Below are 26427 nucleotides of genomic sequence, written 5' to 3'. Positions count from 1 at the left end.
CAATTTATTTCCCACATCACAATTATTTCCATCTTTAGCTAGTAATTATGTATAAACTATTGCTTCCAGATATTATTACTAGGTAACAAAATGGCCAAAGCAAATTAGGCAAATGAGATCTAGTTAATATAATTCCTGATTCTATCTAAATACTAACATTCTGATTAAAATATGTTAAAAAATCCTGTAATTATGACTAGCTAAGCTTTCTGCAAGTGACTCATTCAAATTTAGAAAACAATCTTTAGAATCAAATCATGTATATAACCTATAACCTAACTCTTACTCTGAAGTATTATGTAGAACAGTTTCTCTATATAACTTCTGATTAGCAAACACTGCAACTTTCAGGCTGTTAATAACGAAGAAATGGCTGCTTGGGAAGGACACAATACAACAACTAAGGAGTCTCAGGACTTATTCTTAAAGGTACCAATCCCAACCGCAAATGTCCCAATATATCATTGCTGCATAAACATTCCAGCTAACTAATACTGTAGGCATGTGATCTGTTCTTTTGTTAGTTAACATCATCTACTTCACTGAAAAGAGAAAGGTTAGACAATCTTGAGTGACGTAGCTTCAAAAGTAAACACATTTCCTTGTGTCCATGTTAGAATATCCAAATCAGTGGTTCTGCCTGTGTGTAGATAGAGGCTTCATGGTTTCAAGTGCAAACAGACACACCTGGCAAATCCAACAGCATGGTTGAGACAATCTGCAAGAGATGCTTGTCTTTCTTCATCTTGTGCCAGCATCAGTTTTTCCAACAGAATTTTAAACTTTTCCATTAGTGGAGTCAACAGATTCCTCATTAATCCTTGCTTCCTTTCTGCTGGGTATTCACTATTAACAATCAGCACTCCAGCTGTTTCATAAATAAATAGTTGATCATCGCTACTCAATAAGGACTGGTAACCATTCTCCTAGAATGAAATTTAGTCTTAATTGACTTTAACTTTTTAAAATTCAATTTAATCAGAATAAGGGTAAGAGGGGACTGGAGATAAAAATCTGTTGCATCAACTTATATATCAAGCACTTATTAAAAACACAATTTCTCCCACAAACATATAAAAAAGACTTTAGAGCCAGGTATGGTGGTGCACCCCTTTAATACCAGCACTTGGGAGGCAGAGGTAGGAGGATCACCACAAGTTCTAGGCCACTCTGAGACTACATAGTGAATTCCAGGCCAGCCTAACCAAGAGTGAAACCTTACCTTGAAAAACCAAAGGAAAAAAAAAAAAAAAAAAGACTTTAAAATATCATGGTTTTAATTTTTTTAGAGCTGCAGCTCAGTGGCCATGTGCTTAGCATGACCGAAGGCCTAGTTTCAATCCCCTGTACCACAAATGAATAAATGAAGTAATATTTAGTCACAAAAAAACTTCTCAACTAATCATATAATTAATAGACCTCATACTTATTTTTATAAAAATCTTATTTGGGTTAATTATGTTTCAGTTATAAAAAAAAGTCTTGATTGCTGGTACAAAGACTGTTTTTGAATGCATGGGTCATAATCAGTTGAGAAAAACTGGCATTAACTGAACATCAAGGGTATTGACTTTCATTAAGTAAATGTCAGCATTTTACTTTATACAAAAACATGTACATAACTGGGCGTGGTGACACACCCTTAATCCCAGTACTCGAGAGGCAGAGGTAGGAGGATCACCATGAGTTCGAGGCCACCCAACTACAGAGTGAATTTGAGGTCAGCCTGGGCCAGAGTGAGAGCCTACCTAGTAGGGCTACAGACCCTACTTTGAAAAACCAAACTAACTAAATAAATAAATATATATATATGTGTATATATATATATATATATATTTTTTTTTAAGGTACAAGTCAAATGTACTTACAAACTATTTCAACATAAGTCTTTTTAGTGAAATAAAACCAAACACTTTTTTTTTTTTTTTTTTTTTTTTTTTAGCTTTAAGCTTAAAATACACTGAAAAACATTAGTTTAACAGTAGCAGTTGCTGAGAAGGGCAAACATGATCATAGTAATACAGGACAGACAATGAACTTTTCTTCTCTATAAAATATTCCAGCTACATTTAACAAGCAAATCTGACAATACTGTACACCGTCAAATTTACTAATCAACTCTAGATTCCTTCCCATTACCATTATCGAAATAATTCTGGTAAATAAAACCAACTGTATTTTGCACATACACCTCTCCTCACAACAGCTAAATATAACACCCAGAGGCAAAGCCAATGGCATATGTAGCCTCAATGTTATTTTGGGAAAATACCATGGAAGGACTAATACTTACAGGTGGAGAAAGGGTTAATAAATCTTGTATTCTATTCAAAATATCCTCAATGAAAGGATTCATTTGTTTACTGAATAAAGGCAAAAGGAAAATCATAGGTAAATAATGGTCCTCAAAATATGCTAAAATACCAAATTTCCATTTAAGACAGGAAGAAGAAAAGTTCAATTCTAGGTTACCAATCTGAATGTAGACTATCCCATGACTAAGTTTTTAATTAAAATTGCTCTGTAATAATGGGTTATCATGACAGCTTATACTATAAACCTCTTAATACAAAAAAAAAAAAAAAAAAAGATTCTAGTGACTGGGAAGATGGCTTGGGAGTAAAAGGCACTTGCTTGCAAAGCCTGGTGGCTGGGGTGTAATTGTCTTCCCACTCATATAAAGTGGATAGGCATTCATTTGCAGTGGCAAGAGACCCTGGCACATCTGACAGGCACACACTGACAGTTACACACGCAAATTTAAAAAAATGTTTTGCCGGGTGTGGTGGCACACACTTTTAATTCCAGCACTGGGAGGCAAAGGTAGGAGGATCATCGTGAGTTTGAGGCCACCTTAAGACTACATAGTGAATTCCAGATCAGTCTGGGCTAGAGTGAGACCCTACCTTGAAAAAAAAAAAAAAAAGTTTTAAGAAAAAAAATGATACTACTAAAAAATAGAACATATTAAATTAAAAATGTGGGGCTGGGGCTGGAGAGATGGCTTAACAGTTATGGTGCTTGCCTGCAAAGCCAAAGAACCCAAGTTTGATTCTCCAGTACACATGCAAAGCCATATGCATAAGGTAGCACATGTGTCTAGAGTTCGTTTGCAGTGGCAGGAGACCCTGGCATGCCCATTCTCTCATTATCTGCCTCTTTATCTCAAATCTGGAGTTTGTCTGCCGTGCTAGAGGCCTTGCAGCACCCATTCTTTCTCCCTCTCTCTACCTCTTTCTCTCTCTCAAATAAGTAAATAAATAAAAATATTTTTTAAAAAAATTAAAAATGTGTTTTCAAGGGTATTTAAGAACTTTAAGGAAACTATACAGTGACCTACTGCAATAAAATTGTTGATTAAATGTCTAACAATTGCCAACAGTGAAGTATGCAATCAGGGTCAGAGCATGTGCCTAGCACCAAGAAAACAAACAAAACTACGCAAACAAAACAAAGAATCTAGTTAGTAAGCAGGAAAGGCTTAAGGCAGAGCATATCGCAGTAAAGAATAAATCAAATCTACTCGAGGATCGGACAATCCTTTATATGCCTACTTTATAGTTGAAAAAAGGAAAGCTAAACATAATGGCTGAAACTGTAAACTTACTTGAGAGATTTGACAAATCTAGAAAATAAGTAGGCAGTTCTGCTCCGGACTTTAGCACTAGAATGCCGCAGACCCCTGTGATCCAGGAAGGCCATCTAAAGAGAGGGACACTAATTATTTGTGTCCTTATCAAAGCTTTCATTGCTAATGTCATGTTATATTTAGTCACATCAGTTTACTTAGAATACTAGAAGGCATGGCCTAGGAATGCACACATACACACAGACAGACAGACTGAAAAAAACATCATATAACAATTAGCTGAAATACATACAAACAAAAACCCAGGCTGGGGCATAGTGATGCACACCTTTAATCCCAACCCTTGGAAGGCAGAGGTAGGAGGAGTTCGAGGCGGGGGGGGGGGGGGGGGGGGGGGGGACCCAGAGTAAAGTGTATACTTACTAATACACACGGAATGTGTTGAGGTTCAACTGTGAAAAATTTTTCATATCTAACAACAGTTTCAAAGAACTCCAGTGTCACAGATGTATGCTGATAGGAACTAACGCCTGATGTTACCAACTAGAGGAGGCAGAAAATGAAGAAACCTATTTATGTTTATTCCAACATCAAAAAGTCCCAGTATAAACATGTATCAAACTCTAACATTAAGGAACTCCCACTAGCTTATAATGACAAGAAAAAATTATGTTTGAAATAAGTTATCTTCAGTATACTTACAGTTCGCATCATATCCTGCAAAGCACTAGCTTTTGAAACATCACCTGAGAAGTGAGCACCATGGGACACTGGAAGAGCTTCTGCCAACATATACAGCAATCTTATTGCTACTTCAACTTCCATAAACCGTGTAGTCTGCCAGTTCCTACCAAGTTATAATATGTCAGTGATATCTGAACAAGCACTCTAGACACAAGACAATAACCCACCAACCAAAACCTCCCTAATGATTAAAAAGTCATAGCATTTTTAATCTTGCCAAGCAATGTAATTTATCACAAAAGTAGAAACATAAGTTATAGAAGAAAAATACACTGTATTCAGAGATATATATAAAAACAGACTAATAAGTTATCTGAATCATTTATTTGGTAACATAGTCAGGGATAAAAACTAAGAAGTTACGAAAGCAATATCTCTTACTGCAGTGTGGCACTAAAAACTCTGCGAACAGAAGCCAGCAGTAACTCTGGTGAAACTTGAGCAAGTCTGTCCAACAGTAACTTTAGTTGTTTTCTATATTCTACAAACATGGCTTCATCTTCACCCTGTTAGGATACCAGTTAAAAATCCTTGTTTTAAAATTTTAAGAATTTAAGGTTCGCATAAATCTTCAATTCTATGGATTATGCATTTACAAGTGTCATCAATATCTATACAGAAAAATCACCATGCTTAGCAGCCCTTCCTATCTTATTCAAAAGTAAGTACTTCTGAACATTATCCCCCCCCAAAAAACAGGCCTCTGTCAGGATATCCTAAGGTGGATGGTAAAGCAGGCAAGAATGGGTTCACATTAGGCTTCAAGACTTCCCCATCTTCTTCACTCATCATTACCCCCAAAAGTAATAATAGTATTCTATGACTAGAAACATAAAATATTAGGAGCCTAGCACATCCTAAATGCAACAAGTTGGTCATTTTCATCATCTTTTAACAGTTCAACGTTTCTGAATGCTTGAAATGGGAAACAGACTATTTTAGCACACATCTAAACAGCACAAGCCACCACTGAGTTGTATTTTATGGAAAACTGACTCTCATAATTCTGGACAGCATTTTTAACTACAGTAAGTCCAGACAGTTAAGCTTCATTTTCCCCACATAGTCTGTTGACTCCAGGCTTGCTGACTGGGCTTCAATTCACTATTCTTACTATCTCATCAATAAGACTGTCAAGGAGTATTTTCTTCCTTTGGGTGCTGGGGTTATGCTTAAGGCCTTCCTTGCACATGGTAGATCAAGTCTTTACCACTGAGCTACATCCTGAGCTCCACAGTGTGTTTTAGAAAGGATTCTTGGGCTAGAGAGATGGCTTAGCAGTTAAGGTACTTGCCTACAAAGCCAAAAGGACCCAGGTTCAATTCCCCAGTACCCATGTAAGCCAGATGCACAAGGGGGCACATGCGCCTGGAGTTCATTTGCAGTGGCTAGAGGACCTGGCATGCCCACTTTCTCTGTGTCTATCTCTTTCTCTGCTTGCAAATAAATAAAATTAAATTTAAAATTAAAAAATAATAAAGAATTCTTTTTATTTGTTTTGAAACGGCGTCTGGCACTCTTTGTGGCCCAGGCTAGCATAGAACTCATTATCCAATATAAGCTAGCCTTAAATCTGTCTCCCATGTGCTGGGATCACAGGCATAATGCTACCACACCCAGCTTAAAAAGGACCTTAACCGACAAACTATCAAAAGTGAAAGATTAAGAGGTCTTAAAGTGTTATCCAAAACTGACACCAGTATGAATAGGATTTTTAAAACTATTTATTTATTTATTTGCAAGCAGAGGTAGAGAGAGACAGACAGACATACAGACACAGAGAGAATGGGCATGCCAGGGCCTGTAGCCACTGCAAACAAACTCCAGACGCATGAGCCCCTCTGTGCATCTGGCTTATGTGAGTCCTGGGGAATAGAACCTGGGTCCTTTGGCTTCGCAGGCAAATGCCTTAACCACTAAGTCATCTTTCCAGCTCTGAATTGGACTTTTAAATAAAATACTATTTTTTGTTTTAAAAGGCTCCAAAAGCAGTGTGAAAAATAATTAATTTAATGTAAACAAACAATCAAACTAGCATGTCTTTGATGCAAAACTCCTTACCTCATTTTCAAAGTTATATTCTTCATCGTAAGTCAGTTTTTTCATTACGGCCAACATGATTGCCTAAGCGTTAAGAATAAAATAACTTTTGTTAATCAGTTTCTTTAGTTTTATTTTGTAACTAAGCTATATTTCAAGGCAGACTCCAGAAAATGAATCCTTCATTGGTTTAAAAAAGCATAAGGGAGTTACTTACCTCTACATTAGCTTTTTGCTGATCTGAGAGCACTGTAAGCTGTTAAAAAGCAATAATTAGTTTTTCTGAAGTTCTAGTCACAGATCAGAGTGTTTTTCTAATCAACTAAGATCTTCTAAAACATACACAGAGATCATATGGCTAGGTTATAGAGCACTTTCCTTGCATGTATAGGCCCCAGATTTAATCCTCAACACCAAGAAAAACTTAAAGAAAAAAAAAGGCAAAAAATAGCTGGAAGTGGTGGCACACGCCTTTAATCCCAGCACTCGGGAGGCAGAGGTACGAGGACTGCCGTGAGTTCGAGGCCACTCTGAGACTCCATAGTGAATTCCGGGTCAGCCTGTACCAGAGTGAGACCCTACCTCAAAAAAACAAAAGAAAGAAAGAAAGAAAAAAAAAATCTCGGCCAGGTGTGATGGCACACACCTTTAATCCCAGCACCTTAGGAGCAGAGGTAGGAGGATTGCTACGAGTTCTACATAGTGAATTCCAGGTCAGCCTGGGCTGTAGTGAGACCCTACCTAGAAAAAAATAAAAGCAGCAACAACAAGTAGAATCTCAATTTGCAGGGGAATTTGGCAGCACCTATGTACTTAACACATGTCTGACCCATTTTCATATAATGTATTTTGATCATATTCAACCCTCCTCCCCCCATTACTTCTGTTGTCTCCCTCTCCCCCTTCCAATGAACACCTTTGGGACTACAGATAAACTTGAACTACTTTCCTGTCTCCTTCACCTCCCAAGCGCTGGAATTACTGGCATGTCATCATGTGCAATCTAGTGAATGTTAGAACTTTTATTGTTCTTGTCTTCTAGCATTTGCTACTTATTTGGGGGTGGGTGGTTTCAAGTTAGGATCTCAGTGTTCCCAGGCTGGCCTCAAATTTAGTTATCCTCTACAGAGATTAAAAGTGTGTGTCACCATGCCAGGCTACATTTTTGATTTTTTAATAAAACACTTTCAGCCTGGAGAGATAGTTTAGTGGTTAAGGTGCTTGCATGAAAAGCCCAAGGACCCAGGTTTGATTCACCAGAACCTACGTAAGCCAGATGCACATGGTGGCGCATCAAGCTGGAGTTAGTTTGCAGTGACTAGAGGTCCTGGTGCACCCATTCTTTCTCTCTCTCTCTCTTTAGTAAATACTTTAAATTTATGTAATTATGAAAGTCCAGTGTTCTTAATTTTTCAATAATAAAACAAAATAGAGAGAAATACATTATGTAATTAATGGTAAATATCACTGGACTAAATAATTACAGGTGTTTTCAATTTTCCATGGCTATAGCTCCTTATATAATGTGCTGGAAAAAAAATAAAACAAGAACTTACCTGTTTCAAAATATGAAGATAATCATAACAAAACCCAATAATGTTAGAAGAAATGTCATCATCCTCATGAACTAGCAGCTGTAACATAAGTGCCACTTTTGTCTCGATAGCCTGGAGTGCCTCTTGAGCATTCTTGATATCTCCATTCTTAATTAATTTAGTCCAGCTAACTATCAATGACTGTCCCATTCCATTTACCAGCTTAGAAAATCTTGCCAGGAAATCCACATCTTCTTCCTATAAGCAATCAAGAAAGAACTCAATTACAGCCATCTAGGGCAAGGGTAGGAGGGAAAACCCTAGCCTTTAGATGAACCCAATGACTATTACAGGGTTCTCTTTAAGACAGCAGACAGTTATCAGTTCTGACAGGAGGATTTTCAGAATGTGTTATTCTTCTGCTACCATTAACATCTAACAGTACTCTAAAAGCAGTCATTTTTATTACTGTCCTGTGGACATTACTAACTTTATAAAAGCTTAAATAAAAGAAAGCAGTTGTGTCAGAACCATCTCCTCCCCGTGTTGTTCAATTTGCTGAACAGTTCTGTAGCAAAATTTCTGACTATTTGATTTGGGCCTCAACTTCCCTATAAAGACATGAAAATGCTATTATAATAACCTAGCTTACTTAGGTCACTGTCAGTGTTAAAGCCAGAACAAAGATGTCTTCATTAGTTACCTTTAAGCTGTTCTCTGGCAGACAGGCTCTACATTAAGTCTTAGATTTTGTTTTTCTTTAAAAAACCAGATACAGCTCAAATGTGTTAGAATGTAAACATAAGATTAAAACCCAGCTTATTGCCAGACATGGTGGTGTATGCCTTTAATCCTAGCATTAGGGAGGCAAAGGGAGGAGGACAGACATGAATTTGAGGCCAGTCTGAGATTACATAGTGAATTCCAGATCAGCCTGAGCTACAGTGACCCTACCTTGAAAAGCCTAAAATTTAAAAACAAAAAACCAACAACTTATGATTATGGGAGTAATTGGTCAACATGCATTTCTGTGTAAATAGTATGTTGCCTTGCTACATTATAGTCACTGGACAGTTGTAAAGAACACACAGGGAAGTGTGCTATCCAGATCTTCACATTGAGAAACTGGTATAATAGATTGTGTAAGAGAAATGTTCTAAGTAACATTTATGGCTAGCTCTCTAGACATAGTCGTTTACTGTCACTTCAAGTATAGGCTCCAATGTTTAGGGGGAGAAGCTATTATATTTAGTTTACCATCTGCAAATTTCAAAATTCCATATAAATTTACTGACCTGGTCAATGCTGAAAAACCCAGCAGTCTGTAATACTTGACACAAGGATTCTACTAGCTTCATCTTATCAATAGGGTCCATTCCTTTATTTACAATTTCAAATAAACAGTCACATGCTTCCTCCCGTAGAACTTCTACTGACATATGACCTAGCAGCATATTTATAAACCTAGTAAGAGGGTAACAAAACTGTTTTTATTATTTTCACACATGAGTTTTCAATGCTATTTTCTGTACTCTTTAGATTTCTATTGTAAAAATTATAGGCGAACATGTTCGCTCTCATATGTGGATCCTAGCTACAGATGGCTGGGCTTCTGCGTGAGAATGAAAATACTTAGTAGCAGAGGCCAGTAAGTTGAAAAGGAGACATAAAGGGTGGAGAAAGGAAGGGAGGAGGATACTTAATAGGTTGATATTGTATATATGTAACTACAATGATTATAATGGGGAGGTAATATGATGGAGAATGGAATTTCAAACGGGAAAGTGTGGGGGTGGGGAGGGAGGGAATTACCATGGGATATATTTTATAATCATGAAAAATGTTAATAAAAATAAAAAAAAAATTATAGGCGTACTTACCTATCATTGGCTATAAGGGATAAATCTATCCAAGAGACATAAGCCCCAACTACTTCAAGGCACTGACATGTCACTTCTGAATTTGTATACTGGTAATTTTGTAAGATTTGGTACCACGATTCCACCAGATTTGGAATGCACTGTTCCCTCATAGTATCTTTTATCAAAGTATTCCTACGAGCCTCCTAAAAAACAAAACACAAAATAAAGAGCTGGAGATGGTTCAGGGGTTTAGGTGCTTGCCTGCGAAGCTTAAGGACCTGGGTTCAATTCCCCCATACCCACATGAAGCCAGATGCCTGGAGTTCATTTGCAGTGGCTAGAAGCCCTAGTGCCCCCATTTTCTCTACCTCTCAAATAAACAAATAGATACTTCTTAAAAAACACAAAAATATGAAGTATATTACAAAATAACTTTTTTCTTCTTACACTTGCCTTCTTTTTCTTTTTCTTTTTAACTTATTTTTATTTATTTATTTGCAAGCAGAGAGAGAGAGGGAGAGAGAGAAGACAGAGAATGGGTGCACCAGGGCCTTTAGCCACTGTAAACAAACTCCACATGCATGTGCCCTTTGTGGATCTGGTTTACATGGGTCCTGCGGAATTGAACCTGGGTCCTTTGGTTTCACAGGCAAGTGTCTTAACCGCTAAGCCATCTCTCCAGCCCCAAAATAACTTTTGACATCTGAATAGATCTGCACACAGTAATTTCCTCTGCACTATCTTCTAGACTTGTTAACACATTCCCTACCATGGTTTCCTATTTATCAGCTCTAAAACCATATCCTGTGATTCTTTTCATTTCCTTTTTCCGTTCTATTCCTTGGTGCCAGGCTTAATTTATTAAATATAAGCTATAAATAAGTACTACTTAGAAATCTTTTTGTTGTTGTTATTCGTTTGTTTGGGTTTTTTGAGGAAGGGTCTCACTCTAGCCCAGGCTGACCTAGAATTTACTATGTAGTCTCAGGTTGGCCTCAAACTCAAAGCAGTCCACCTATCTCTGCCTCCTGAGTTCTGGAATTAAAGGCATGTGCTGCCATGCACAGCTTAGAAATCTTAAGCATGTGATATTCTGAGTCATGGACAAACACGTTTTAGGAAATGGCAGCAACTTAAATACAGTTATAGCTAATTTTAGTGTGTGTTTTTTGAGATAAGGGCTTGCTGCGTTACTCAGGCTGTCCTCAAACCTCTGTTTCTCCTGCCTGCATCTCCCAAGTGTTAGGAACTCCTGCTTAAAATCCCCAGTTCTTACTACTATTGCAACAACTTCCTCTTCTTCCTCCCGACACTTTCATGCTCAGTATCAAACCCAGGGCCCTGTGCAGACTAGGCAAGTGCTCCGAGGTAGGTGTGAGCACTATGTTGAACTGCAATCCTGAAAAACCACCAGCAACATCACCTGTAAGGAAGGAGAACCAAAGCTACCAGCAGACAGTATAAGTACTGCTTGTACAACATGACTTAACCTGGAGCAGTAAGCAACACTCAGCTTGCTCCTTCAGAAGTATTAACCACAGGCCACACTCAAGAAATTAATGAGAAAGCCAACTTGTGCCATTTCTCTGGTGAATGTATTTTCCTAGCTTTTAAATATCTAATGAATGCTCTGTCAGTCAGTCTACATCTGTGGGAAAAAAAAATCAATTTTTTCTGTCAACAAAACTCAAGATACTAGGTACATTGTAATTATTCATAAGAATGTGTAAAAGAGGGCTGGAGAGATTGCTTAGCGGTTAAGGCACTTGCCTACTAAGCCAAAGGACCCAGGTTTGATTCCCCAGAACCCATGTAAGCCAGATGCACAAGGGAGCATGTGTGTCTGGAGTGCATTTTCAGTGGCTGAAGGCCCTGGGTGCACCCATTCTCTCTCAAATAAATAAATAAAAATAAATTTTTAAATTCATTTTTATTTATTTATTTGAGAGTGACAGAGAGAGAGAGAGAGAGAGAGAGAGAGAGAGAGAGAATGGGCATGCCAGGGCTTCCAGCCATTACAAACACACTCCAGATGTGTGCACCCCCTATGCATCTGGCTAATGTGGGTCCTGGGGAATCAAGCCTTGAACCAGGGTCCTTAGGCTTCAAAGGCAAGCGCTTAACCACTAAGCCATCTCTCCAGCCCAAAAATAAAATTTTTTAAAAAAAGTTTAAAAAGCCAAAAAAAGAATGTGTAAAAGTAAAAAGATTTATTGGGCCAGAGAAATGGCTTGGCAATTAAGACATTTGCCTACAAAGCCTAAGAACCAACGTTCGATTCCCTAGCACCCACACAAGCCAGATGCACAAGGTAGCCATGCACCTGGAGTTCATTTGCAGTGGCTGGAGGTCCTGCCTCTATCTGCCTCTCCCTCACCCTCTCTCCCTCCCTTCCTCTCTCAAGTAAACTTTAAAAGAAAAGAAAAAAAAAAAAAAAAGAGTTACCATTCCCTTTCATTAAGTTTGTTTTTCTCCTACAGATCTGCATTAAAAACTGAAGGAAGTGACTTACCTCTGATGTATGGACCACATCACGATCCACCAACTCAGAATCAATGGCCATGAGGATTCGGAGGTACAAATCTACTCCCTTAGGGTTTAGGTCCACAACTGAGAGAATATCAAAAAAAAACTTGGGCCATTTAGTGAGATATTCTGTAACAAAAAGCAAGGCGAAGACTTGGGCTGCTTTATTTCTTATAAAAGTCTTCTCTGGTTGGGGATTCAGCATCTAACAAACAGAAATATTGCATAAAATTGAATTCAAGCTGAAAAAAATTAAAAATAAAATTATTTTCCCCCTTTCATTAATAAGCAAATCCCAAGTAAACTTCAACATTACTCACATTAGCAATGTCACAAAACTGTGTCAAAATTACCTAAGTATTAAGTGAACAGCCAGATAGGTAACAAGCGAATGATGGTTGCCTCCTAGTGGTTTTTGTCTTATGGTACTAGGGATTGAGTCCAGGACCTTGTACATGCCAGGCAAGCATTCTACCACTGAGCTACATCCCAGCCTTTGTTTCTTTGAGACGGCCTTTCTATGCAGCTCATGTTGTCCTTGATCTTGTTATATACCCCAAATGGCCTTGAATTCACAATCCTTCTCCCTCTGCCTTTTGAATTACAGGATTATAGGCATGAACCACCAAAACTGGTTCATTGTTACATCTCATATTTCAGGAGTTTTAATAATTCATATAATTTCCTCTAAGAAAAAAATTTATTTTTCTTCTGTCTGTCGGGTCGTCAAAGAAGATAAAAAAAAAAACTAGCTACACAACTGCTTTATGTTAAGATTAGCTACAATAAATCAAAAGGAGCATGTTGTGAATAAAAAAATCATCTCTTTGAAAAGGTTCTTGTAAAGAGGCTGTTCAATAGGGCGCAGCTGTAACAGCCAATGAGAAAAGCAATTACTGACAATGAATTTAAAAATAAATAATAAAAATATAATAGTAATAGTGCCTTTTAAAGCCAAAGTTTCTACAATATGATATAGAAAGTAATTAAAACTAAGTTTCTTCCTGTCTGTGATCTTTAAAACCAACACTTTTCTATTAATATTAAAAATGAAATAGTTGATAATATGAGGCATTGAATGAAATTAACTATTTTACCTGAGCTTGAAGCCACGATATCAGTGTCTCCCTAATTAGCTGTTGTTGAACAGAGGTTAGTTCTGAATATCTGTTCAAAAGAGAGAAAAAGAGTGGCTATGTTTGGTGTCTATGGCTTTGAAAAATCATTTGAAGTGTAAAGTTTTATGGCACTCAGTTATCTCAAGTCTAAAATAAGCTACAAATGCCTAGTAATATTGTTATAAAGAACACATGAATGACAGCATCAGCTAGGGGAGGTTTGCAATCTTTCTTTCTTTTTGTTTTTTTCTGGTTTTTCAAAGAAGGGTCTTGCTCTAGCCCAGGCTGCTCTGCAATTCACTATGCAGTCTCACACTGGCCTTGAATTCACAGCAATCCTACCTCAGCCTCTTGAGTTCTGGTATTAAAGGCACGTGCCACCATGCCCAACTAGGTTTGCAACTTTTCAAATAGAAAAATTAATCCATGTTCTGTGGTGTACAGAATCAGAAAAGGTGCTGGGGAGATGGCTCAGCACTGCAAAGTCTGCTGTCCCAGGTTCGATTCCCCAGCTACCTATATAAAGCCAGGTGCAAAAAGTAGCAACAGCATCTCCTGCTGTCTGGTAAGACTCTGGCATGTGTGCATGCATGCACAATATGCACACACATATGCAAATAAATAAATTTTAAAAAAGGATAAATTGGCAGATAACTGTTTTTCCTTTATGAAAAAATGGGTTTTAAACACAGAGCTACTCCTTACATTAGAAAATAGGCCAATTGGAGTGGGGAGATGGCTTAGCAGCTAAGGCGCTTGCCTGCGAAGCTTAAGGACCCAGGTTTGACTCCCCAGGACCTATGTAAGCCACATGCACAAGGTGGTGCATGTGTCTGGGGTCTGTTTGCAGTGGCTAAGGCCCTAGATCATCAATTCTCTCTCTCATAAAATAATATTAAAAAGAAAAATAGGGTGCTGGGCGTGGTGGTGTACGCCTTTAATCTCAGTATTCGGGAAGCAGAGGTAGGAGGATCACTGTGAGTTCGAGGCCATCCTGAAACGACACAGTAAATTCCAGGTCAGCCCGAACTAGAGAAACCCTACCTTGAAAAACAAAAACAGACTAACAGAAAAAGGCATACTATTACTATTGCTACATCTTCTGATTCTTTTAGAGAACCTGGAAATTTAAATTTACTTTGTGTGTATGAAATGTCTGTACTTTTACAACCAGCCAAGTCAGTGTGAGCAAGTCAAAATGTTTTCTAAAACCAACATCTTATTTTTATTTGCAAGGAGAAATAGCAGGAGACAGAGAGACAGTGAATAGGTGCACCATGGCCTCTTGCCACTGCAAATGAACTCCAAATACATGTACCACTTTGAATATTTGGCTTTATGTGGGTACTGGGGAATCAAACTCAAGTCATTAGGCTTTGAAAGTTAAGTGCCCTTCATTGATGAGCCATCTCTCTAAACCCTAAAACAATTTTGTAACCTGTGCACACTGGTAATTGACTACTTGCATTACTGTTTCTTTAAAGGAAGAAAAAACAAATTTAAAAAGTATCTTTTGGGCTGGAGAGATGGCTTAGTGGTTAAGATGCTTGCCTGGAAAGCCAAGAGATCCAGGTTTGATTTCCCAGGACCCATGTAAACCAGATGCATATGGTGGCACATGCGTCTGGAGTTTGTTTGCAGCAGCTAAAGATCCTGGCATGCTCATTCTCTCTCCCTATCTGCTGCTTTCTCTCAAACAAATAGTTTTTTGTTTTTTCTTTTAAAGTATCTTGCCAGGTGCGGTGGTGCACGCCTTTAATCCCAGTACTTGGAAGATAGGGGTAGGAGGATCGTGGTGAGTTCAAGGCCACCCTGAGACTACATAGTGAACTCCAGGTCGGCCTGAGCTACATTGAGACCCTACCTTGAAAAACCAAAACAAACAAACAAACAAACAAAAATCTCTCCATGAATCTGAATCAAACAGTGAGAAAAGCCTTACTTGTATTTAACTTGATGTTCTAATACTTGAAAGCAGAAAAACTTTATGTGATCATCACTGAAAAATAAAAACAAGTTAGATAATCAGAATGTAAACTGGGGGAAACAACAACAAAATATTACTGAATTAACAACTATCTAGTATTTCAAATGAAACCCCTTGAATTGTTTTCTACTTACCAATGTCAGTTTATTTTTATTATTGTTTTGTTTTATTTTTCCATGCTAGGGATCTAAAACAGGGCCTGATATACCTGGCGAATATTGTACTAACATGCCATACTCTCAACCCCAATCTCATTCATTCAAATCTATTTGTTTAAAAAGTAAAGAGAACTCAAGTTATATGCGATATTTAATACTTCTATTAAAATCTGGCAAGTAAAACAGCCACAACCACACATTCAATATAAATCTTATATAAAGTGCTTTATAAGTACAAGCCATTTCCCCTAAATTCTAGATGTGAAGATTCAGGACTCCCAGAATAATGCAAGATGACAAATAGTACGACAAACAAGGCACCGTGTCAAATCACAGATGTACCTCTAAGCCTTCTGGGAACACAAGCCTAGCCAGAGCTCTTATGGATAAATGTAAAACAAGCAGAGCCAGGTGGATGACTATGCGTCCACCCACAAAGTACACTCAGGAAATTAAATTACAAGAACAGTTCCTTTATAAGATAGGAACAAAAATGAGCACCCACAAATTTTCCACTTCCCACTGTCTCTTGGGGTGATGTAGGGTTGTAATGGGCATGATACCAACCCTGATCAATCCCTGCAGAGTCTGCATGACAGTCTGCTCCGTCAAGGCAGTAGGTTTAGGACAAGCTTAGTCATGGAACAGTTTTTCCTATATAAAGTATTAGTCCAAATCTCCATAATGGAGATTTCTAGTGAGATTTAATTAATATCTCTTCTAAGACCATAGGTTTCTGTCTTCACTGTGAATAACATCATCACCTTAACTGAATTATGTAAGGTCTTTTTAATTTAAGCAAGAAACTAGAGGAAGCCTTCAATTAAAAACCATCTCTTGGGCTGCAGAGTTGGTTTAGGGGTTAAGGCACTTGCCTTCGAAGCCTAAGGACCCATGTTCCACTCTCCAGGTCCACAAAGCCAGACACACAAAGGTGACACAAATGCACAAGTCTGTGTATACATATAAGGTGGCACACACATCTGGACTTCAACTGTAATGGCTAGAGGCCCTGGCACTCCAATTCTCTCTCCTGTCTCTCTCATAAAGGCCCATGGGGCAGGGGGAGCGACCTTTTAATTACTCTAAGCATCTAACATGTTCTGAAAACCAATTTTCAATCAACTCAAGCAACAGGTTTCAGCTGTCAACCAGGATAACAGACAGCACTGTAACAACTCTAGTCAGAAGGCCATCACTAAAGTCATGTGAGCATGCTCCCACTGATGGGTTGCTTGTGTACTGCTAGTCTGCTCTTTCCTATAGTCCTATGATGTTAATTTCTGTTAATAAGAAGCTAACAACTAATGATCAAATGAATAAAAGAGTTTCTATCATTTTTGGTTTTTGAGACAAGGTCTTGTGTGGCCCAGGTTGGCTTCCAGCTTGCTATGTGTAGAGAAGCTAGCCCTGAACTTCTGATCCTCCTACCCCAACATCCAAATTGCTGGGAATACATGCAGGCTCCACCATGTCTCCTTGTGTGCCCCCCCCCCACACACACACACAGGTAGGGTCCCACTGTAGCCCAGACTGACCTGCCTGGAATTCACTATGTAGTCTCCAGGCTCGCCTTGAACTCATAGCAATCCTACCTCTGCCTCCTGAGTGCAGGGATTAAAGGCATGCACCACCACACCTGGCTTCTACTTTTTTTAATTAAAAAAATTAATTTAAGCTTGTTACTTTATAAAGACTTCATAAGAAGTCACATTGAAGGGGGAACTTGCCTAAATTTGATGTGGCCTCAACCAGCAGAGGATTTGAGAACTGGAGGAATCTACACTCACAGTCCCTCAGTTCACTGCAGAGATCCATGCTGCAAACTGATCAACAAGCCAGAGGTGAAGATGACCTTGGTATAACACCACAGAATGGTAACTAAGCATGGACATACTGGAGGCTGAGGCTTCAAGTCAAGATAGACACCATTCATGATCACCTCCTTCATTCCCAATTGTAAGACAAGGAAGCGTTTCCTTTAGTCTATTCCAGCTGGGATTGGCTATCAGGTATATGACATAGAGCAAAGGATAATTTTACTGAAATATCAGCTTTGGAGTGGCCCAACTATTGGCCCATTACTTTTCTCACTTGTATATTAAACAGATATATAATTTTTTTTTCTAAAAGGCAAGTCACAAAATGTTTTCATGTACACTTTTCAAATACAGGTAAAATTAAGGATCCTATCATATTCACAGAAACTTAAATTCTTTTACATGACATAGCAGTTTTGTTGTAATTACCTGTATGTTCTCTGTGCTAGAGCTTCTGCACACACTTGCCAGGCATCTGGGGAAATCTTTAACTGCTCAAAATAGGCCAGGGCCTGTAAAATTGCAAAACAAAGAAATGCATTTGGAATAGTCAATTTCAATGTCCTACTAGTCCTGAATATTTTGAGAGTAGAAAAATCAACAAATTTAATAGAAAAACTAATCCAACTCAGGCTTCTGAATATGTACAACATGCAAATCATTAATAATAATTTCAAAAAAAGACCATGGGGCTGGATAGATAGCTTAGTGGTTAAGGCGCTTGCTTGCAAAACCTAAGAAATCATGTTTCAATCTCCAGGACCCACATAAGGCACACAGTGACACAATGCATAATATCACACATGTGCACAAGGGGGCGCACGTGTCTGGAGTTCACAGTGGCTGAAGGCTCTGGTGCATCCATTCTCTCTCTCCACTTTCCCTCTCAAAATAAATAAACACATACATACATACACACATACCAGGGCTGGACAGATGGCTTAATGATTAAGGTGCTGCCTGTGAAGCCTAAGGACCAAGGTTTGATTCCCCAGTACCCAGATAAGCCAGATGCACAAGGTGGTGCATGCATCTGGAGATCATATGCAGTGGCTAGTAGGTCCTGCATACCTGTTCTTTCTCTATCTGCCCCCACATAAATATATATGTATGTATGTATGTATGGTATGTATGTATGTATGTATGTATGTATGTATGTACATATGTATGTATGTTACAAAAGACCAAATCCATGACAAAGTCTATCAGATACTCAAACTCCTATTTCTTTACAGCACAATACTGGCCTGCAGATGTCAGTTATCACAGTATCTGAGGGAGAATACTGAAGCAAGTTATCAAGGACAGTTAACACTGTGGTATGTGCAGTTATCAAACAACACATGAGGGTACTTTCTTATTTCACAGCAAATCTATTAAATTCATTATGTAAGAGAAAATAATGCATACATTATTTCATCTATGCAAATTCTCTAACAATGAAGGATGGCATACATGTGCATGATATTAACTCTGGGAAATATCAAAATTAAAAGTAAAAGCTTTTGGAAATGTTTTTCAGCACTCTCACAATCACAATCTAGACTGCCACCAGCAGCGGTGCACTGCTGAATGGATGCCACGCTGGCTACATTGCTCTCCCAGACACCTGGGAGCATGGGTGTCACATGGTCCTTGTACACTGCATAGTCCACTATGTGCAGAATTCACAGACGATCGATAACAAGCAAATAGTAAAGTCACCCTAACTTGTGAAGAGTATCTCAAGCCTAAGATAGAGACAAAGAGAATGGGCAAGGCATCCAGCCACAGTGAATGAACTCCAGATGCATGCACCACCTTGTGAATCTGGTTTACATGGGATCTGGAGAATCAAACCTGGGTACTAAGGCTTCGCAGGCAAGCACCTTAACAGCTAAGCCATCTCTCCAGCCCAGGAGCATTCCATTTTTTAAAAGTGGGGAGGAAGGGAAATAACCTGGACACTCACATTTTTGTTTGTATACTCAGTCCCTGTATCACTAGCATTAAAAACTTTTGAGCCAGATGTGGTGGCACATGCCTTTATTGCCAGCACTTAGGAGGCAGAGGTAAGAGGGTCGCTGTGAGTTCGAGGCCATCCTGAGAATACACAGTGAACTCCAGGTCAGCCTGAGCTAGAATGAGACCCTGCTTCAAAAGAAAAAAAAAAAAAACAAGAAACAAAAAAAAACTTGTGAGGGCTGCTGAGTTGTCTTAATGGTTAAAGTGCTTGCCTGCAAAGCCTAAGGACCCAGGTTTGATTCCCTAGAACCCACGTAAGCCAGATACACATGAGGGCACATGCATCTGGAGTTCATTTGCAATGGCTAGAGGTGTGCCCATTCTCTCATAAGTAAACAAATAAAAATAAAATATTTACAAAAAACAAACAAACTTGAAAAAAAAAAAAAGCTTCTGTGAGCTAGGGATGGTGGTGCATGCCTTTTATCCCAGCACTTGGGAGGCAGAGGATCGAGGCCAGTCTGGAGCTAGAGTGAGACCCTGCTTCTAAAAAAACCAAAAAACTTTTGGGGCAATGATGTACAAGATTACTTTCATCACCTTGTTCTTCTAGCCCATCCCTCTTCTCTGCATCCAAGTGACAACACAGACATTCAGCTACCTCACATCGCCCATGCAGAAAACAGAGAGCTACTTATGGGCATCTGAGCAACTGGGGCTGACCGTTAAGTCACCTGAACACCAAACTGAAAAGCTCCCCTAGTTCTGAACTGTAACATCAGAACTATCCAGATTCACTGTTCTACAAGAGTCCTTTCTTCTCATCCTCACTGATCGTTACTCAGGTTGATGAATGGGATATCAGGTTAAGCTTACATGCTTAAAATATTCCTATGACAGAATGCATTTTTACTGACAAAAAGTACAACTTCTGTATTAAAACCACTAATAATGTTACCAGTTTTCTTTTCTGAAGAAAAGTATAGCACATTTTTATGTATCTGTTACTTAATTTCTAAAAAAAGCAGATTTCAAAAAGTGAACGTCAGGGCTGGGGAGATGGATCAGTGGTTAAAGACACTTCCTGCAAAGCCTAATGGCCCAGGTTCAATTCCCCAGTACCTATGTAAAGCCAAATTTACAAAGTGGTGCACGCATCTGGAGTTCATTTGCATTGGCAAGAGGTCCAGGCATGCTCATTCTCTCTCCCTACTTGCAAATAAATTTTTTAAAAGGTGGTGGTGGGGGGGGGGGGGGATAGCTGGATGTGGTAATTCATGCCAGTAATCTCAGGGTTGGGAGGCTGAGGCAGAGGACTATGGCACATTAGAGGCCAATCTGGATTACATAGTGAGTACTAGGCCAGTCTGGGTAACATAGTAACTCTGTCTCAAAATTCCAGGATGTAGCTTAATGGGAGTGTTTGCCTAGTATATAGTAGGAGGACCTAGGTTCAATCTCCAGCATAAAAACAAATAAACAAACACAATCAAAAATAAAAACAAACAAAACAGGGAACTTCATCTAATAATGTAAAAGACAGCTAAAGGCTTGTAATTATAGTGAGCATGTAACACAAATGTAGACTAAAAGTAAGATTCTGTTTCAATTACTTTGAAGGTAGATAGCTTAAACTCCTGTGAAAAGAAACCTTTACACTGATGACATAGGCTTTTCATGTCTTTTGATGTTCTAACTAGTTTGAGAGGTATCTTTGAATTGGCCAGACAATGAAGTCTCAATCCTGTTATTTCCTGCATCTGCAGTAAGCTGGCTACTTATTAACAACACAGGCATTCACTACATTAGAAACTACTTGAACTTTTTTTTACTACTTAAAAAAAAAAATCTCGTTGGACATGGTGCACATGCCTTTAATCCCAGCACTTGGGAGGCAGAGGTAGGATGATTGCCATGAGTTCGAGGCCACCCTGAGACTGCATAGTGAATTTCAGGTCAGCCTGGGCCAGAGTGAGACCCCACCTCGAAAAACAACACACAATAAAAAAAGTCTCTGCTTAAAAGCAAAACAAAAATGACTACACTATTTAGTGAAAAGATTTTAGCCCAGAAAGTACATAGAAATAATATAGAAAGTAACCTATGCTATGAGAAGTAGAGAAGAATGAAAATTCCTCTCTATCCTCTGATCCTGTACTTCAGAACACCCACATGTCTGTAAAAAAAAATTTAATTAAAGGTTTGTCCTTTGGATTCTTTTATCATTCAGAGTCAGTCTCATAGTTATAGGCTGTAATATGTTTAATTGTTTACATTTATCCGAGTATTAACATCTCTTAATGAATTTCCTATCATGCAGTCATTGTATGTAACTCAAGACATGACATATCAAACTGTTTATTCACATGTCTACCTGTTCTAAGTAACCAATGTCACTAATCGAAGGGTTTTACAACGCACATAATTCAAATCAACCCATGGGAAAATAAAATATGTACATGTGCTACTAAAGAAAGTTTCCTGAGCTCTACAGTATAACTTTTTAAAAATATTTTTATTTATTTGCAAGCAGAGAGGGGACAAGGGGGGGGATGGACACTCCAGAACCTCAGCCACGGCCATTGCAAGCAAACTCCATGTGCATGCATCACTTTGTGCACATGGCTTTACATCGGTACTGGGGATGAGCTCCACATGCATGCACCACTTTGTGCATCTGACTTTACAAGGGTACCGGGGAACTGAACCACGGTCCTTAGGTTTGCAGGTAAGCACCTTACCTGCTGAGCCATCTCTCCAGTCCTGTAGTATAACTTTTAATAAACCTATCTCACATCAACCAACTAGACAAAAATAAATCACATTTAGAATATACTTACTGCAAACTTGTTTACTCCTATACCTTCTCAGAGAGTCTTTATTCAAAGCCTCTAATGCACATTTGTGGTAACTTGGCTTTAAAAAGTGATCAAGCTAACTTACCCGTTGTCTGAAGTCTGAGTCAGCATTTGGATTTAGCCCTAAGAGAGCCTGTTCATCCATCCCTGCTGTTAAACGTGGAGTTCTCTGGGTACAATAGTTGTGGCCTCTGATCCCACAGAAAAATCCACAAACATCTGCACATAAAAATAAGAGTAAAACAATACTCGATTATTCAGGATATATTAAGTGGATGCAAAATATACAGATTTAAATGTTTATAGAATTTTTGAAATTCACCCATATGACAATTAAAGGAGCATAAAGTCTTAGAAGAATGGGCTCTGATACCTACTATACCAATGTAATCTTGAAAATGCTAAAATATGTCATTAAGGTACTCAAGTTACTTTTTTCTGCAAAATCTTCAACACAGTACAGAAAGTAATTCTCTTCTTCAAACAGCATTAGTCTCTGAAGTAAGCAGTGTGATTACTTACCTGCTATTCTTAAAGTGCCAACTGTGTGCTTAGGTTTAAAAAAGGACAAATCTAGCCGGGCGTGGTGGCGCACGCCTTTAGTCCCAGCACTTGGGAGGCAGAGGTAGGAGGATCACTGTAAGTTCGAGGCCACCCTGAGACTCCATAGTGAATTTCAGGTCAGCCTGGGCTAGAGTGAGACACTACCTCGAAAAACCCAAAAAAAAAAAAAAAAAGGACAAATCTATGTCTTCTTGTAGTAACTACAATAATTTCCCTACTCTGACAGTATAAAAATCTTTTAAATAACGAGAATGAGTGATCTCTTACTGGAGTGCTTACAAAATACTGAACAAGAAGCCACATGAAAGAGGGAAGGCTATACAAGTGAAAACCAATCATTTAGCTTTTCAACAATGGGCTAGTTCTGCCTTCACAGATCTCTTCTCTGGCCAGCCAATTCTAGAAATGTATTTCAAAGAAAACCATAACAGCACATACAGAATTTATAGATGACTTACACTGATGTCTCGTAAGAACTTCTTTTAAAAAAAAATACTACAATATAATCTAACATTTTCAAATCAGAACATGGAAAGCCCCAAAATGCATATGATTTTAGAAAGACTATATATTTGTTTTGAGCAAATGTGTGGCAAACTCAAAACAATGTGAAAACCACATTTTCTGCAACTCTGTGAGGGCAAAGAGATAACTTTGTTTCCTTACTGTTCCTGTTACAAAGCTGTGAGGCTTTTTTGTTTTTAAAATTTCCATAACCAAAAAGAATCATTAGAGGCCAAGAGACTAATCAAGGTAGGTAGGGTAGGCAGCACAACCTTTTAGCAATGGTGAAGCCAGGATCAGATCCAGGTTACAGGAAGCCTAGGCTTTTTTGCCTTCCCTGAGCCTGCTGGGATCAAATGATAAATCAGGATATGAGCTAAGAGTCTTAGGAAGAAAGCTCACCCTTTTCTCCTACCATTCATAGCACACCTGAAGACCAAGGCAAGGCAATGTAACTCCCTACTGTCCCACAGGACTAAGATCCAAGTACTTCTGAATGAACTCCTTACCAGCCTGCACCCCAATTCAGGAAGGTCTGCAACACTGTATCACATGGCAGTTCTACAGTAGTATTCTGCCTTCTGGCTTTGCACACACTGCTCTTTTCAGTTACTAGGTTAAACTCCAGAAGTCCTTCAAATCTCAACTCATAGGTCCTCTCTTTCAAGAACGTTTCTTTGACTACTATCCAACCCTACCAAATTGGATGAGCTACCCCTTCTAAGCACCACCATGCTGGCACTGCCAGTTAGTTATCTCTCAGTAATCTCCAAAGGCAAGGCTGTCTGGAATACTCATCACCATGTTCCTAGGATTGAGGTTTAAAAAGTTCTGAAGTTACAGTCCAATCTTGCCATTTTCTTTTTAAACTAGAGCCACAAACAAAACCTGATATCCCTTTCCTATCTACTGAAATAGGAAAATGGCAATCTACTTTATAAAGTTGCAAAGATTCCACGGTTTAATGATATGATGCTTGCAAAGGGGACATAGTGGTCCTCAAAAGGTTATAAATTCAGAGGTGGGGACACAGGGGATGGGAACTATCTGGAACATTCCTAAACTAGTAAAACAATATTTTGAACAGATAGGAAAACAAAACAAAAAAGATATTTTCCTGCCTGGGACAAAAATGACAAGAAAAATTGAGTACCAATTCTCTATATATAGAAAAGGCAATTTTGGAATTTCAGTCTGAGAAATCTTGTGATGCCCTTCTTAATTTGTCAGAGCTTTAGGTAAAACTACTTAAAGTCTGTTACTCCACTCTGAGTTTTGATAACGGAAAACTGGGAATGGTGGCCCACAACTTTAATCCCTGCACTAGGGAAGCTGAGGTAGGAGGATCCTAATGTTTGTGGGCAACCTAGAGCTGCAGTGACTTCCAGGTCAGACAGGGCTAGAGTGAGACCCTGCCTAGGGAAAAAGAAAAAAAAAGTGTTGTGGAAAAACATGGTCAATGAACAACCCAAGGGAACAAATTTGTTACAGTTACACAACCCAGAAAAAAACACTTGGATGATCAATATGCAATGGAGCTAAGAACTAAAAAGTTAAGCCTGAGTAAAAAGGTAACAAGCTTCTCAATAAAAAAGCTGGCATGTTTAATCCAGCACTCCAGAAGCAGAGGTAGAAGGATCGCCATGAGTTGAGGCGACCCTGAAACTACACAGTGAATCCCAGGTCAGCCTGGGTGGAGACCCTACCTCGGAAAACAAAACAAAAAAAGCTGGGCAGGCGCACATGGTACTCTAACAGGACATAGCCACTGCAGGTTTCCACTTTTGTTACAATATGGTACATTTCAATTTTACATCCTGCAAAGGTGGGGCGAGAGCAACCTTTAAAATATAAAGCCTGGATAGCCATGAAGTCAAGAATCAAACAATTTGAAAAATTCCTCCACACCTACTTAAGACTGTTTAAAAGATTAGGACTTAATCTTCCCAGTCTTTTAACATCAGGCTGACAAGTCGCTTTAATACAACGTAACTTCCCCCAGTAACAACTAATTAGTGCTTTCAAAAAGTACTCGTTTTTCTGGTTACAGGGAAACATCACGCTTCTCCACGGCTACACGACTGCAGGAAGGAAAGAGGGGAAATGGAATGTCCTTGCTGGCAAATTATTACACAGAAATAACACTTTCCTTTTTATCCTGGGTTGGGGACCAAATCAACTTTTGCGGTCTGTACAGTTGAAATTGGTGGGAGACACTCCAACTGTACACATGGGGTTGGGGGGCACGGACTCACCCCCATCCTTCTCCCGGATCCCTCCCTAAACGAAGCCTCGTGGCCGATCGGGTGATGAAACACACCCAGCCACTGGCCGCCACGCACTCGGGACGCTCCAACCCGCCCCGCCACCTAGGGTCCCCGGCCCGCAGCCCAGCGCCGGGCTCCCGGGGCCGATCCGCCCTGGCTGGGCAAAGCTCTTCGCAGCCTGGCGCGGATCGAGCCGACTCACCTTCCCTATCACTCCATCTCCGCCGCCCGCCTGCACTCCCGAAGGCCGGCCAGCCGAGCGAGCGGCCGCGCACGCAGGGCGCGGGGAGAGCGGCCCTCCAGGCGGCGATAGTCCTCCGCCACGGCCGCAGCGCCGCGCTGCCGACCGACACGAAGCTGGCCGGGCCGCGCTCCCTTCCCCGCTCGGCGTGCCCGGGCGCCTTCCCTAGCAGGGCACTGAGCAGACAGGCAGGCCGGCCGGCTGGCCAGCGGGCGGGGTCGGCGCCCGAGGAAGGGACAGAGCGTGAGGACCTGCTAGCGCCGCCGCCGCCGCCACCGCCGCTGAGTCAGCGCGAAGCGCGCTCCCCGCGTCGGTGCCGCGCGGACCGGCGCCAGCAGCCTCATGGAGAGTCCGGACTGCCGCCCGCGGGCTGGGGCCCGGGCCTACAACTCCCAGCATGCAACGTGCTGCGGGGCTTCCGGGCGGCCGCCGCACGAGCCCCGGGAGCTCACGGGGGGGGGGGGCGGGGGGGCGTGGTCCCCGGGCGTGTGATGCATGCCGGGATGGAGCATCGGCCTGCCGGTCCCTCTGGATACCTGAGCTGTTCCTGGTTATAAAGTCCCAGGCCACGTGTGCGCCCTGTGTCGGCCTCAGGTTCACACTACGTTACCAGATAGGATTCAAGTGTCGGTGGCTTATAGCCATGAGTTCTTGACATGAGGGTGTCGTG

The 26427-nt window shown here is 39.9% G+C and overlaps 1 protein-coding gene across 2 annotated transcripts in view; it reads right to left on the bottom strand.

Annotated features, from left to right (window-relative positions):
• Xpot (exportin for tRNA) overlaps positions 1-25834 on the bottom strand; it is a 45082-nt gene extending 19248 nt beyond the window's left edge. The window contains exons 1-17 of one of the 2 annotated variants that reach the window (XM_004650056.2): positions 25719-25834; positions 22267-22400; positions 17809-17891; positions 15357-15413; positions 13394-13463; positions 12283-12501; positions 9789-9973; positions 9204-9372; positions 7930-8166; positions 6591-6629; positions 6395-6457; positions 4715-4839; positions 4292-4436; positions 4013-4132; positions 3608-3702; positions 2294-2363; positions 688-926 (exon numbers count right to left, since the gene is read on the bottom strand). In XM_004650056.2, coding sequence (XP_004650113.1) covers positions 688-926; positions 2294-2363; positions 3608-3702; positions 4013-4132; positions 4292-4436; positions 4715-4839; positions 6395-6457; positions 6591-6629; positions 7930-8166; positions 9204-9372; positions 9789-9973; positions 12283-12501; positions 13394-13463; positions 15357-15413; positions 17809-17891; positions 22267-22326 — 1976 coding nt within the window. In that variant the 5' untranslated portion in view covers positions 22327-22400; positions 25719-25834. Of the gene's footprint in view, positions 1-687; positions 927-2293; positions 2364-3607; positions 3703-4012; positions 4133-4291; positions 4437-4714; positions 4840-6394; positions 6458-6590; positions 6630-7929; positions 8167-9203; positions 9373-9788; positions 9974-12282; positions 12502-13393; positions 13464-15356; positions 15414-17808; positions 17892-22266; positions 22401-25718 lie in introns of those variants that run through there. The other variant, XM_045152400.1, reaches the window with a different exon arrangement.
• Positions 25835-26427: the final 593 nt, after the last annotated feature.

This window comes from Jaculus jaculus, chromosome 6 (genome assembly GCF_020740685.1).
Source record: "Jaculus jaculus isolate mJacJac1 chromosome 6, mJacJac1.mat.Y.cur, whole genome shotgun sequence".
Classification (NCBI taxonomy): Eukaryota; Metazoa; Chordata; class Mammalia; order Rodentia; family Dipodidae; genus Jaculus; species Jaculus jaculus.
Note: the sequence above shows the minus strand (reverse complement) of the source record. Positions and strands in the feature narration are given on the sequence as shown.